At 34.7% G+C, this 14870-nt stretch overlaps 1 protein-coding gene across 1 annotated transcript in view; it reads right to left on the reverse strand.

The window, feature by feature from the left end:
• The window catches only part of MALRD1 (MAM and LDL receptor class A domain containing 1), a 751478-nt gene that overhangs the window by 446328 nt on the left and 290280 nt on the right, over nt 1-14870 (reverse strand). The window contains 1 exon segment of the mRNA XM_059404562.1: nt 11944-12157. Coding sequence (XP_059260545.1) covers nt 11944-12157 — 214 coding nt within the window.

Here is a 14870-nt window from a genome sequence, read left to right on the forward strand (position 1 = left end):
CACACACACACACACTGATGAAAGAAATTTTTAAAAGACACAAATAAATGGAAAGGTATCCCATGCTCATGCACTGGAAGAATTTATATGGAGCCACAAAAGATATTATTTAGCCACGAAAAATTAGGAAATCCTACCATTTGTGACAACATGGATGTACTTTTGTACTATGGAGAGAGTTATTAATACAGATTCCTCTATTACCTAAGAAACTCATCTACATAATAGGGCAACCTTTGTTTCCCAAACATCTCCTGCCACTTTCCTGCTAACAGTCTTTCTCCCCTTTGTAACCTCAGATCCCTATTCATCTCCTTAGTCCATGTAAGCATCATGTTACCTCACTGTCTTTGGAATTCCCATGTCTGTGTGGATTCCTTACATATGTTCAATTAAATTTTATTTTCTCCTGTTAATCTGTCTTATGTCAATTTGATTCTCAGTCCAACTGGAAAGATTTTGAATGGCAGAGAAAATTCTTCTTCCCCAACAATATGTATAGGACTTTTATGCTGAAAACTAAAATAATGATTAAAAAAAGGAAATGTAAATTATGAAGAGACATACGGTGCTCACGGACTGGAATACTCAACATCTGAAGTATGTTACTACTCCCAAACTGATATATGCATTTAATGAAATTCTTATCAAAACTAATAAAATATTATTTATAGACAGGATTCTTCTAAAATTTATATGAAGAGTTCAACTAGATTAACATAACTGATTTTGAAAAGAAGAATGAATTAGGAGGAATCACTCACCCCAATTTCAAGATTTATTATATTGTTAGTTTTAGTTAATAAAACTATGGTATTGATAGAGGAATAAAATCTTTGAACAGTAAAACAGAACAGAGAACCCAGAAATAGCTTCACATAAGTACAGCCAATACTTGGCAAGGATACAAAACCAGTCAAATGAAGAGAGAACAATCTTGTCAATAGTGTTGCAGGAATTAGATAATCACGGGGAAAAAAATCTTGGCCTAAATCTCATACCATATATGAAAATTTTTTAAAAAAATGAGTCATGAACTTAAATATAACACTATACAGTTTAACAAGAAAACATGGGGCAGGTGGAAAACAAACCTGTGGCCTAGAATTTGGTGAAGTGTTTTCAGATATGCTATCAAAAGCATGATTCCTAACAGGAAAGATCAATAAATAGGACTGTATCAAAATAAAATTAAAATGTGTGCTCTTTTCCTATTAAGAGAATGAAAAGACAATCTAAAGCCTGGGAGAAAATATTTGCATTCACTTATCTGGCAAAGGACATATCTATAATGTATATCAAGAAAAAAAAACCTTCAAAATTCAACAGTTTAAAAATTAAATTAGAAAATAGGCAAAAGTCATGAAGAAATATTTTGCCAAAGAGGATATATCTACATGGCAAAGAAACATAAGAGATGTTCAACGTCATGAGCTATCAAGAAAACGCAAATTAAGACCTTGATTAGGTATTACTAAAATGAAAACAGTGCAAATACCAAATGTTCACAAAGCAGCAGAGAAACTGGATCTCTCATGCACTGTTAGTGGTAATATAAAAGTACACAGCTGCTCTGAAAAACAGTATCATGGTCTGTTACATCCATGCCATAGGACATGACTCAGTAACAAAAAAAGAAGTATGACTTATGCACACAACACTTTTGATGGATCACAAGAAGATTATGCTGAATGAGAAAAAGTCTCAAAAGGTCACATACTATATGGGTCCATTTACATAAGTTTCTCAAAATGACAAACAATAAACATGGGGAACCAAGTAACAGTTTCCCAAGGCTAAGATAAGAATGATAGGAGTGTGAGTATAAAGGATATGCTCAAGGAAGATCTTCGTGGGGATGGAATATTTTAACTTTGGTAATGATTATGTGAATTTATGGACAAAATAAAGTAATGAAGAATTCTACATGTACATCAAACCAGTGTCAGTTTCCCAGTTTTAATATTATAATATAGTATCACTGAGGGAAATGCATGAAGGGCACACCGATTTCTCTCTACTACCTCTATAACTTCCTATGAATTTGTAATTACTTCAAAATCTGAAGTTAAAAAATTCATATCATTCTCCAGTTATCACTGGGTGACATTGGGAATTTAACTTCCTTTGAGTTTCCTTATTTTATCAGGTAATAATAATAAATTTTCTAAGCAACATTTTCCAGACAGTTTCACGAAACAAATGTTCTATACAGAATACAATCGTTCCCATACAAAAAGGGTTTGGGGGGTTAATCTGGAAAACCCTGCTGATAATACCAACTTTTTGAAATTTACAAGTGTAAATTGATTGAAAGATACTCTTAACACATAAATTATTTCTTTCCTGATAAACTACTTGATTTCATAATATAGACAAAACTACCCTTACACCCATCACTTAAAACACTGTCTTCGGGAGAGCAGGGACCAGTACTGGAAATTTGGGAAAGACTATGAGAGCTTTCTGAATCCCAGTCATTCAGCTACAGTCTACAGTAATGAATTTCTGATGCTTAAGACAATTGATCCTTCACCAGAAGCCTGTTTTTTTTAATAACATTATGATACCTGACCTACTTTCTCACATAATCTCCCAAAGAAAACTTCAGTTATTCACAGTCCGTGATTAATAAAGTCTCTAAAAACACACTAGCTGTTTTCAAGGTGATGTATTACTTTCGAAAGCTCATGCTGGGATTAGTATTTTATATATAACTAAATTATCTCTCCTTGTCCCCTCTAAAAGTGATCTGTACCTTATTCTAACTCTCATTATTAATGTGAATGCTTATGTATCTCTTTTACTAGACAACGAGTTCACAGTTACTTGGGTAATATTTTGTTTTTGTTTGTTTATGCTCCACGGCCACTTATATCTGAGGTACCCAATGTTAACCCAATAAATAAATGAAAAGTACATGTCAGAGATGCAAGCATTAATTACAAAATGCTTGGTTAAATTTTATATGACTATTGACAAGAAACGAAGTAATTGTCTAGGTCAGTGGTTTTCAGTGATGTGCATTACTGCACAGTTGCCCTCCAACTGGGGGACCCTATGCTTTCAATTTCATTTTTTGCCATGACTGAGCACAAATTTGTATATGCTAAATGTTTCAGAGGGAATACTGAACTGGATATGGCAGAGAAGTAATATACATAATTCCACAGTGAGCAACAATTAAAATACATATAATAGTATCAGGCCATTCCTCCTACTCCCCCCAAATTCATCTTCTTATTAAAAAATGAGAGAATTCTGCTATAACAAATGAAAGAAGGCAGCCATAATATAAGTCAACTCAGAACAAATGTTCACAAAGAAAAAATTCTGAAGGATAACTATGTCAGGAAATTATAGTTACACATGTATGGAAACCAAAAGACATTGCTACTGACAAGGTGATAATATAGAAAGGATTGTGTTTTCTTTTTTATTATTATTTCATTTTTGATTTTTTAATTTTTTTATAAACATATATTTTTATCCCCAGGGGTACAGGTCTGTGAATCGCCAGGTTTACATACTTCACAGCACTCACCATAGCACATACCCTCCCCAATGTCCATAACCCCATCCCCCCTCTCTCAACCCCCCTCCTAACAGCAACCCTCAGTTTGTTTTTGTGATATAAAGAGTCACTTATGGTTTGTCTCCCTTCCAATCCCATCTTGTTTCATTGATTCTTCTCCTACCCCCTTAACCCCCCATGTTGCATCTCCACTTCCTCATATCAGGGAGATCATATAATAGTTGTCTTTCTCCGCTTGACTTATTTCGCTAAGCATGATTCCCTCTAGTTCCATCCACGTCATCACAAATGGCAAGATTGCATTTCTTTTGATGGCTGCATAGTATTCCATTGTGTATATACACCACATCTTCTTGATCCATTCATCTGTTGATGAACACCTAGGTTCTTTCCATAGTTTGGCTATTGTAGACATTACTGCTATAAACATTCAGGTGCACGTGCCCCTTTGGATCACTACATTTGTATCTTTAGGGTAAATACCCAAGGATGGTGTTTTCATGATGGCTGACTCTTTAAATACCTTTGAGTGTTTTTAAAAATTCTGGCACAAATTCCTGATATCACTTAGTTTAATCTATTATTTTTTTCATTCTTTATTCAAATGGCAACTTCTTAAAGAGGATGTCTCTGACCAGCCTATTTAAAACCATATCCACCATTCTAAACATTTTCTTTCCTACTTTTCGCTATTTTACGTTTCATTAGACCCTTACTGTTATGAAATACACTGTGTCATTTTACTTATTTTGCTTAAGTTTGTGTCCCTCTGCAACACTACCAACAACAACAGAAGCTCCTGGAAAGCAGGAAATTTGTCTACACTCTTCACCACATCCAAATAATCAGAACGTTGGCACATAATAGATGTTGAATAAATACTACTGAATGAATGAGTAAATTTTCATTTTAAATTTTTTTCTTAATACCTCCAATAAATTATAGCTAGTAATCATATACATATATAAACACTAAACCCTGACTTCAACATAACTGTATTAATTAAACTCATCAAGTAGATACACACAGAATGATATTTTTTCTTAAATTTCAAACACTACTGTCACCGGTTAAAAGCCTGATATCTGTGCATATGTCAATAAGGAAATAAAGAACAAAATAATAGCACTCCTTTCACCCTTTTTCAAAATTTTGTATTGTTTAGGTTAGTGCTTTTCAAATTTTAATGTACATGTGACTCACTGGAAGTTGTCATTAAAATACAATTTATGATTCTGGGATGGGTACTGAATTCTAAGAACTGTTTATCCATGGATCCAGATTTGAGTATCAGAGTTCAGATTTTTTTTCACAGTGTTAAATTACACACTAATATTTCTAAAACCTAGCATTTTGAGGAAATTTTAATTCAGTAGGGAAAATGTGCTTTAAAATATTTATAATGACTCACGGGCGCCTGGGTGGCTCAGTGGGTTAAGCCGCTGCCTTCGGCTCAGGTCATGATCTCAGGGTCCTGGGATCGAGTCCCCCATCGAGCTCTCTGCTCAGCAGGGAGCCTGCTTCCCTCTCTCTCTCTCTCTGCCTGCCTCTCTGCCTACTTGTGATCTCTGTCAAATAAATAAATAAAATCTTAAAAAAAAATATTTATAATGACTCAAATAAGGCTGCTATTAATAATTCAGTATAAGAGTATGCAATATTATTTATCAAATGTCCTTTCACCAAGAGGGAACCCAAGTAAACTATGGTCTGTGATGGATAATGATAACATCATTGTAGGCTCACTGATTATAACAAATCACCACTTCAGTGGGGGACCCTGATAGTAGGAAAGACTGTACGTATATGGGAGCTCTGATTTGCTGTGAACCTAAAACTGCCGTTAAAAGCAGTTGAGGGTCCATATCTGGGCTCTCTACTCTGTTCCACTGGTCTATGTGTCTATTTTTGTGCCAGTACCATGCTGTTTTGGTGATCACAGCTTTGTAGTAAAGCTTGAAATCAGTCAATGTGATGCCCCCAGCTTTTTCTCTTTCAACATTTCCTTAGCAATTCGGAGTCTCTTCTGGTTCCATACAAATTTTAGGATTGTTTGTTCCAGCTTTTCGAAAAAAGCTAGTGGAATTTTGATCAGGATGGCACTGAAAGTATAGATGGCTCTAGGCTGTATAGACATTTTAACAATGTTAAAATGCATAAGCACGGATGGTCTTCCATTTTTGTGTGTCTTCTTCCATGTCTTTCATGAGTGTTTTGTAGTTCCTCGAGTACAGATCCTTTATCTCTTTGGTTAGGTTTATTCCCAGGTATCTTATGGTTCTTGGTGCTCTAGTGAATGGAATTGATTCTCTCACTTCCCTTTCTATATTTTCATTGTATAAGAAAGCAACTGATTTTGTATCCTGCCATATTACTGAATTACTTTATGAGTTCCAGTAGTTTGGGGGTGGAGTGTTTTGGATTTCCATATAAAGTATCATGTCATCTGTGAAGAGAGAAAGCTTGACTTCTTCTTTACCAATTTGAATATTTTATTTCTTTTTGTTGTCTGATTGCTGTTGTTAGAACATCTAGGACTATGTTGAATAACAGTGGCAAGAGTGGACATCCTTGTCGTGTTCCTGATTTCAAAGGGAAGGCTGCCAGCTTCTCCCAATTGAAGATATCTTCTGTGGGTTTTTCACAGACAGATTTTATGAAGTTGAGGAATGTTCTCTCTATCCCTATACTTTGAATCATTTTAATCAGCAAAGGATGCTGTATCTTGTCAAATGCTTTTTCTGCATCGAGAGGACCATGTGGTTCTTCTCTCTTTTATTTTCTATCACATTGACTGATTTGTGAATGTTGAACCACCCCTGCATCCCAGGGATAAATCCAACCTGGTCATAGTGGATAATCTTTTTTAATGTACTATTGGATCTTATTAGCTAGGATCTTGTTGAGAATCTTGGCATCCATATTCTTCAGGGATACTGGTCTGAAATTCTCCTTTTTGGTGGGATCTTTGCGTGGTTTGGGGATCAGGGTAATGCTGGCTTCGTAAAAGAGTCTGGAAGTTTTCCTTCTGTTTCTATTTTTTGAAACAGCTTCAGGAGAATAGGTATTATTTCTTCTTTGAATGTTTGGTAGAATTCTCCAGGGAATCTGTCAGGTCCTGGGCTCTGGTGCTAGGAAAATTGGATAGTATGTGTAGAAAAACGAAACTTGACCATTCTCTTACACAACACACAAAGATAAACTCGAAATGGATACAATACCTCAACATGAGGCAGCAATCTATGAAAATCCTAGAGGAGAACATAGGCAGTAACATCTTCGACATCGGCCACAGCAACTTCTTTCAAGATAGGTCTCCAAAGGCAAAGGAAACAATAATGACCAATAGTGAAAATGAACTTTTGGGACTTCATTAAGATCAAAAGCTTCTACACAGCAAAGGAACAGTCAACAAAACAAAGAGGCAACCCATGGAATAGGAGAAGATATTTGAAAATGACACTACAGACCAAAGGCTGATATCCAAGATCTATAAAGAACTCCTCAAACTCAACACACACAAAACAGATAACCACGTCAGAAAATGGGCAGAAGACATGAACAGACACTTCTCCAAAGACGACATACAAAATGGCTAACAGACACATGAAAAATGTTCATCATTAGCCATCAGGGAAATTCAAATCAAAACCACATCGAGATAACACATTACACCACTTAGAATGACAAAAATTAACAAGACAGGAAATGACAAGTGTTGGAGAGGATGTGGAGAAAGAGGAACCCTCTTACGCTGTTGGTGGGAATGCAAGTTGGTGCAGCCAGTTTGGAAAAGAGTGTCGAGATTCCTCAAGAAATTAAAAACAAAGCTACCATAAGACCCTGCAATTGCACTAGTGGCATTTACCCCAAAGATACAGATGTAGCGAAAAGAAGGGCCATCTGTACCCCAGTGTTCATAGCAGCAATGGCCACAGTCACCAAACTGTGGAAAGAACCAAGATGCCCTTCAACAGATGAATGGATGAACAAGATATGGTCCATATACACATGGAGTAGTATGCCTCCATCAGAAAGGATGAACTGCAAACATTATTTGCAAATCATACATTTGACTATATTTGATAAAGGTTTAAGATCTAAAATATATCAATAACTCCTATTCCTCAACAACAATAAACAATCCATTAAAGAGACAGACAAAGGATTTCAATACACATTTTTCCTAAAAAGATACACAAATAGCCATTAAGTGCAAGAAATGATGCTTCACATTATCTGTCAGTAGGGAATGGCAAATCTAAATCACAATGAGATTCCACTCTATCATGTACTATAATGGCTATTTTTTAAAAAAGGAATTATAACAAGAATAATAAACAACAAGTGTTAGCTAAGTTCCAGACCATGGAGACAGCCAAATTTCCTTAACATTACCGTTTGCCCTCCCCCCATTTATGGTCTCCCTCAGTTTACTCTGCATTTTCCCATAGCACTTGTCACCTTTTAAAAACTCTTTAATTTTTTATAGACAAATGTGGGGGTAGGTGGAAGACAGAGGAGGGAGAAAGAGAACATTTTTTGTTTAAATATAGAAGATGAGAAAACTCATTTTTTTTCTGTTTCACTTACTGACATATACTAGGTGTCTCCAACACAGCTTAACATAAAACTTCTCAATAAATACATGTTAAATTTATTCGCTCTGTTTTGTCCCACCTCCTTTGAAGGGGTTTTAAAATTTTATATCTTTACAAACCTTCTCTGTCTTTTAACTATGTTCTATTCCATTAATTTGCACAGTAGCTAATTAGCTTCTAATATAAGATTTCTATATAAAGTTTCTATATTAGTTTCTGAAATAAACTAATATGAATTATATATTAGTTTCTAGTATCTATAAATTCTTCTCTATGTATTCACTAGACTAAATCCCACAAGATTTGTGTGCATTGTTTTTATTAGTTAAAACATTTTCTAATTTTACTATAATTTTTTTATTGGACGGGAGGAATAGGTTACTAAAAGTGTGTTTCTCCTAACCAATAGTTATTTTCCAGCTTTTATTTTCTAACTGATTTCCAATCTAATTAAAAAGACATAATGTGCCACTTTAATCCATTTTAAAGCATTAAAATTTCCTTAATGTTTAACAATACTATAATCTATTTTTTGATAAATATACTGTGTATGCTTCAAAAGAATAGATATCTACAGATGGTAAATACAGTGTTACCTTTGCCCATTAGGTTCAGATTCCTTACTAATTATGTTGATTAAATATCCGGCATCCTTACTAATCATGGTACAGAATTAAATTACTTTCAGTATGCCTGAGACACTCTTAATTATGTATAAACAATAAATATGCTAATTAGACTATATGTTGAAACAAAAAATATGGATGCTTTCTGAACAAGCTTCTATATCATTGGCAAAGATATGTTCAAATAAGATTTTAGAGTTGTCAGACATACATATTACTTTCTTCTTGTTTACTATGTCCCATATTTTACACATGATATTTATATAGTAAAGCCAAAAATAACATTTTAATTTTTCTGCCAAATTTTATTTTCAGAGTCTATATTGACCTACAGAAAATTAAGCAGCAGGTACTACTATTTTATAAAAGATTATTCTCTTCCTTTGCATCAGAGACAGTCCATTCCCTTAAAGGGAGTTTTAAAATCTTTCTGCTATTCCTCCATGGTGTATTTCTACCTAATGATATTTCAGAAATTTTCTTAGAGTTTTGATATTCAATCAGAATTTACGTAGGATTCTAAATAAAACAAAAAAACAAAACCCCCAAGTACTACAGAACTCAAGGCTGGATTTTTGATTGGTTGTCCAAATTTCTGCAATTGGTTGCCCAAATTTCTGCAATCAGTTGCTATGGTAATTTTTAAGATTTTTTTTTCCCTTCCTATTCTTCTGGGACTAATCAGAGCATCAAAATTTACAGTATACACAGGATAACAACTTATAATGCATATGGCATATGTTAGCTACTTTATATTTAAAATGTTTAATATTATAAAATGAGATTATAGGTAAATTTTTAAAAATACATAATATTTAAGCAATGTTATTTAAAAAATTATACATAAACAATGAATCTTGGAACCCTACATCAAAAACAAATGATGTACTGTATAGTGACTAACATAACAATCTAAAAAAAAAAGTACAAATAAGTAAATAAATAATCATACTCATATAGGAGAACCAGTATCAAAATGGGGTCTCTTTTATAAGGTCTAATGTCTTATTGTTGTTTATTTGTTCTAAGAGCTGAAAAAGTTTTCTTTTTTCTATATAATATCTGGAAGTAATTCAGCTTTCTTGCTCTAATATTACTGATATGCGTAGCCCACTCAAACCTTAAACAAGGGTAATTTGGCAATCACTTCACCAAAAAACACATTCTAGTGCAACTTTCCCTCCAAAGTGTGATGATTACTTTTACCTTTATTTTTCATACAAAAGAACTACCAGCATTATGCTACGTGAAGTAAGTCAGAGAAAGCCAACAAATACCAGATGATTTGTATGTGGAATCTAAAACATGGAACAATTAAATAAACAAACAAAAAGCAGAACCAAACCTATAAATACTGAGAGCTATGTGATGGTTGCCAGAGGGTAAGAGGGTGGGGGATGGGCAAGATGGGCGAAGGGCAGTTGGGAGACACAGACTTCCTGTTACAGACTGAGTAAGTCATGGGGATGAAAAATACAGCACAGGGACTACAGTCAATGGTATCGCAATAGTACTGTGTGGGACAGCAGGCAGCTACACTGGTGCCGAGCACAGCATGGTGTATAGAGCCGCTGAATCACTATGCTGTACACCTGAAACCATGTAACTGTGTCCACTGCGCTCAAAAAAGGAAGAACGACCACGACAGTAAGTTCCCATACATTTCAGACTCTGTCAGCATATCAGCATCCTTTCCTGAACACAGACAAAGCATTTTTTGATAGATTTACAAATTTAGAACCTAAATACAAAGAGTTCTGGGAAACTTTGGCTATAAATAAATCAATACTTTCAAAATTACATTACATTTTATCTGGGGAAAGAGATAGATTGGCAACATAAGAAATAAAATTCAAAAGCATAATATCTGTTCTATTTGATAACCTAATAGATTTCTGTGATATTGAAATGAAAATGGCAATGAATAAATTGTAAAAACCATTTGATGCAGAAAGTATACGTGGAGCAGAAAACATTTATAAGGTAAAGATAAATATTAATTCAGAACTCAAGATTAGCCAAATATTTTTGCTTGGTTCCTATGTGCTAATAATTAGATATTGTACAAAACAATCCACAAGTAAAGGAACAGTTACTTGATATAAATGGGATTTCTATGTCTACAACTTTTTTTTTATGTTGTTAAGATTCAGCATTACACAGAGGAGGTATGGTAGCTTGAGCAAAGCAGTGAATCATAAAGTACTTGATTCTAGGATCAATTCTGTCAACACCAGTCTTAAGAACTCTGACAAAATCTTAAGCACTCCTGTTGGCAGCTTTGTCTGTGCAATATACACTAAGTCTCTGTCCCACTCACCCCTCAGGGCTTCTGTGAAGATCAAGCAGACATTAGTAAATGAGATGGCTTTGAAAGTTAAAAGTTCTATCCAAATGAGAGCTCTCATTCTACTGAAATTGTTCCTGATATTCACAGATTTGGTTCAGCAACAACAACAAAGGCTCAAACTAAAATATTCTTGCTCAGAAATTATTACTAGTAAGTAGAATAATTTATCAACCTTCATTTCAAAGATCTGTATTCACTTCATTTGCAATGAAATGAGGTAATAACGAGGCTGTGTTGCACAATTTACAGACTTACCAAATGAGCACATATGGCCCATTTAGCTAAGGATATTTTAATAGGTGCTGTTTATTATGAGTTGATCTCCTACAATAATATCACATAGCTGATATGTATTTCCTTTAGAAGACCGCTTTGTTTAATATCTAGGTATTTACATATTTTTTTAACATTTATCACATCTCTTAATTTACACAAGAGAATAAAAACTCTCTCCAGCGCATCAAAGCACAGAGGCCAGTGAGCCCTGCATGAATTGGCATTGATGGATGTTTTGCTTGTCTTCTTCCCAAAACATTCTTTCATATGAAAAATACCTGTTTCCATTCTGTTTGTCTTCGAAGACACCTGTTTTTCAATTTATTGCCAATTATCTCACATATAACCAAGCCACCAACTAGTTTTAAATGAATTACAGTTCTAAATTAAGTATGGAGAGAAAGAAGGAAATGTATTTACATAGGTAAATCACCTTACCTGCCTTGGCCGCTAGGCTATGCATACTTTGTATGTTTCAGCAACTAACACACTACATGCAAGCTAAGGTTGTAGGAGACAAAGGGAAAAAGGAGGAAACAGAACACTTCCACTTACTGCAAATGAAAGTAGACTCATCTGAATTATCAGCGCAGTCATTCACAAAATCACACAGCTTGTCCTTTGCAATGCATTGCTTGTTGGCACACGTGAACTCTTGAGCGGTACACTTCCTGTCTGGACTAAGTAGGGGGGCACAATCTTGAAAGGAAATATCGTCCACTGCTACATCTCCCATGTAACTGATACCACGCTTTGCCCTAAAGACAATCTTAAAAAAACAAAAACAAAAAAAAGGTAAGGAAGAGAGGAAAGAAGTAAATAAATCCAATTTTAGTTGAACTAATAATTCAAAATTTGAGGCAGGTTTTAAATATAGGACATCAGATTTGAATCTAAGAAAAACACCCCCAAAATGAAACTGACCCAAAATGCCTGAGGGTCATCCCACAAATGCGGGAGGGGCAACAGCACTGCTCTTGTCTAGATTTTTAGGACAGGCGGCAAAGAAAACCCGTAGGAGGCACCAAGCTACCAGTGCTGCTTCTGCAGCTCTCATCCAAAACAAGATCTGCTCGCTTCTTAGGGCCTCACTTGCACCCTGTATGGGAGGAAGGAGGCCAATCAGGTGACAAAGCACAGGAAGAGAAAAAAGATACAACCACATCCTTTATTGTGACCAATATGTTGCCACTCCTCAGATCTGTCCACCCCAACTATGTGAAAGGAAAGATATCAAACCTCAATACCATGAGTTTTTTTTTTTAATTGCCCCCATATTCGGAATGGAAATGATTTTCATTTGCCTTTGATGTAAGTGATTGACAAAATTCTCATTTGTGCCACTGACAGGGAGGTCCCTCTGAACATGGTCTCCAAATGAATTAGAAATTATTAAAACTAGTAACAGGAGCTGCTAACATGTTTAAAAATTTCGTCTTCAGTTGTAACACTACCAATGCTTGGAAGAACAATTAACACTGTTTCACAGAATACAAGAAGTCACAAATTATTTAGTTTCAAATTTCTAAGTGACATTAATTCAGAATGCTTCTATTAAATTTTTCTGCATGCCAAATATGTATTTGTGCATTAACATAAAAAATATTCCCTTTTTAAAGTAAATGTAGAACAATTCAAAATGAGTTAACAAGGAATACAGATTTATTTGTGATTTTATACAAATATTTATTGTTCAAGCTCCCAAACACCTTTTGACCAAATCTAAACATTTTTCTTGAAAGAATTACAATTTCTCCTGAGGATGTGTTATGCTTTCATGTGACTCCATGAAAACTTCTGTGTTGTCCTTTTAAGATTAGATTTTAGAATTGAAAATCACACCTCTCAAATGATCAAAACCAAAAAAAAAAAATACAATTTTTATGTAAATTCATACACCAAATTTACATAAACTGTTCTTCATAATAGATACGCTGGAAAAGAAAAATAAATTTGATTGAGAGGTTGGAAGTCATTTATTTCGAAGAGGTAAAATTAGAAAGAATAAGGACTACAGTGTTTTATAAGGAAACACCATTACACAAATGAAAAGGCCACTCTATTTTCTGGATGCATCTAAACATTTAAATATGTGATATAATGTTCTATGAAAAAGGAATCAGATAATAAGTGTTTCCTTATTAATTTATTCTTGTGCAGTTCTATAGATGGACTCTCAGGTGCCTGCGAGGTCCAAATGATCAAATCCCTGCTTATATCCCAATGCTCCATAAAATGTTGGTTAAGATTCCATAGACTTTCCTACCGAATGTGATTACACTTTTTTTTTTTTAAAGAATTATATTTTTTCAGTAGAATAAAAGCAGGGTCAATTATTCTGGAAAAGTTGGAAAGCAATATGGCACAGCGTGTGTTTGGATTATGAACTTAATGAATTGGCCCTGTTGACAGTCTCCCTACGCCACTTTGTAGTCTGCAACTAGGAGTTCCCTCATGTGTAGGTAATTGTGTATTCTATCTATAAAAGGGGATAATGATCATACAATTACTGTAAAACTAAAACAAATAAATGTTTCAAGTTTATAGACTAGTAAGTGCTTAGTAAGTGCTAAGTATATGCCAGTTCTAGTTAATCAAACTATTTTAATTAAACACTCTGTTTACATTTGAGGGCTCCCAAACAAAACTCTGAAAACTACCCAGTACTGATTCCGCATATAACTTCTAACCATATCTTTGACTTTTCTCAAGAGTTAGAGTTTCACTTCTTCCTAAGGTGAGAGGGGTGACACTGTAAAAATGGAAGAAACATGGACAGTATGCCTGGCTATATCAGGCTATCTGCAGTGCACAGTAATGAGCTTTGCACATAGTGGGGGCTTAGTAGGTCTGTATTGAAAGAAAGAGTGAATCACCAAAAAACATCAAATATTTACAAGCCGTTATTATCTTATTTTAAGATTCAAACAACACAGGCATATATCTCTTCAATCAAATTTCAATATATGAGAAAGCACATTTCAGCAAGGCTAAGTTAATTAATAATTGATTCTTCCTGCTGAAATTCCCCTTAATGTTATTTTGAACATGATTTTACTATACAAATATTCCACTTGCCCAGAACTAGTTAAGAATTCATTGCCTGGGGTAGAAGCCTATGTCCAGCAACAGCGAAACCTTCTCCATGTTCTTGCTGAGGATTCTTCTACCCTCAATTAAAAGACGTTAGGGAATGAACTGGCGGAATCATTTTTTTTTTTTTAATTTTTTATTTTTTATAAACATATATTTTTATCCCCAGGGGTACAGGTCTGTGAATCACCAGGTTTACACACTTCACAGCACTCACCAAAGCACATACCCTCCCCAATGACCATAATCCCACCCCCTTCTCCCAAACCCCCTCCCCCCGGCAACCCTCAGTTTGTTTTGTGAGATTAAGAGTCACTTATGGTTTGTCTCCCTCCCAATCCCATCTTGTTTCATTTATTCTTCTTCTACCCACTTAAGCCTCCATGTTG

The sequence above is a fragment of the Mustela nigripes genome, chromosome 6, assembly GCF_022355385.1.
Source record: "Mustela nigripes isolate SB6536 chromosome 6, MUSNIG.SB6536, whole genome shotgun sequence".
Classification (NCBI taxonomy): domain Eukaryota; kingdom Metazoa; phylum Chordata; class Mammalia; order Carnivora; family Mustelidae; genus Mustela; species Mustela nigripes.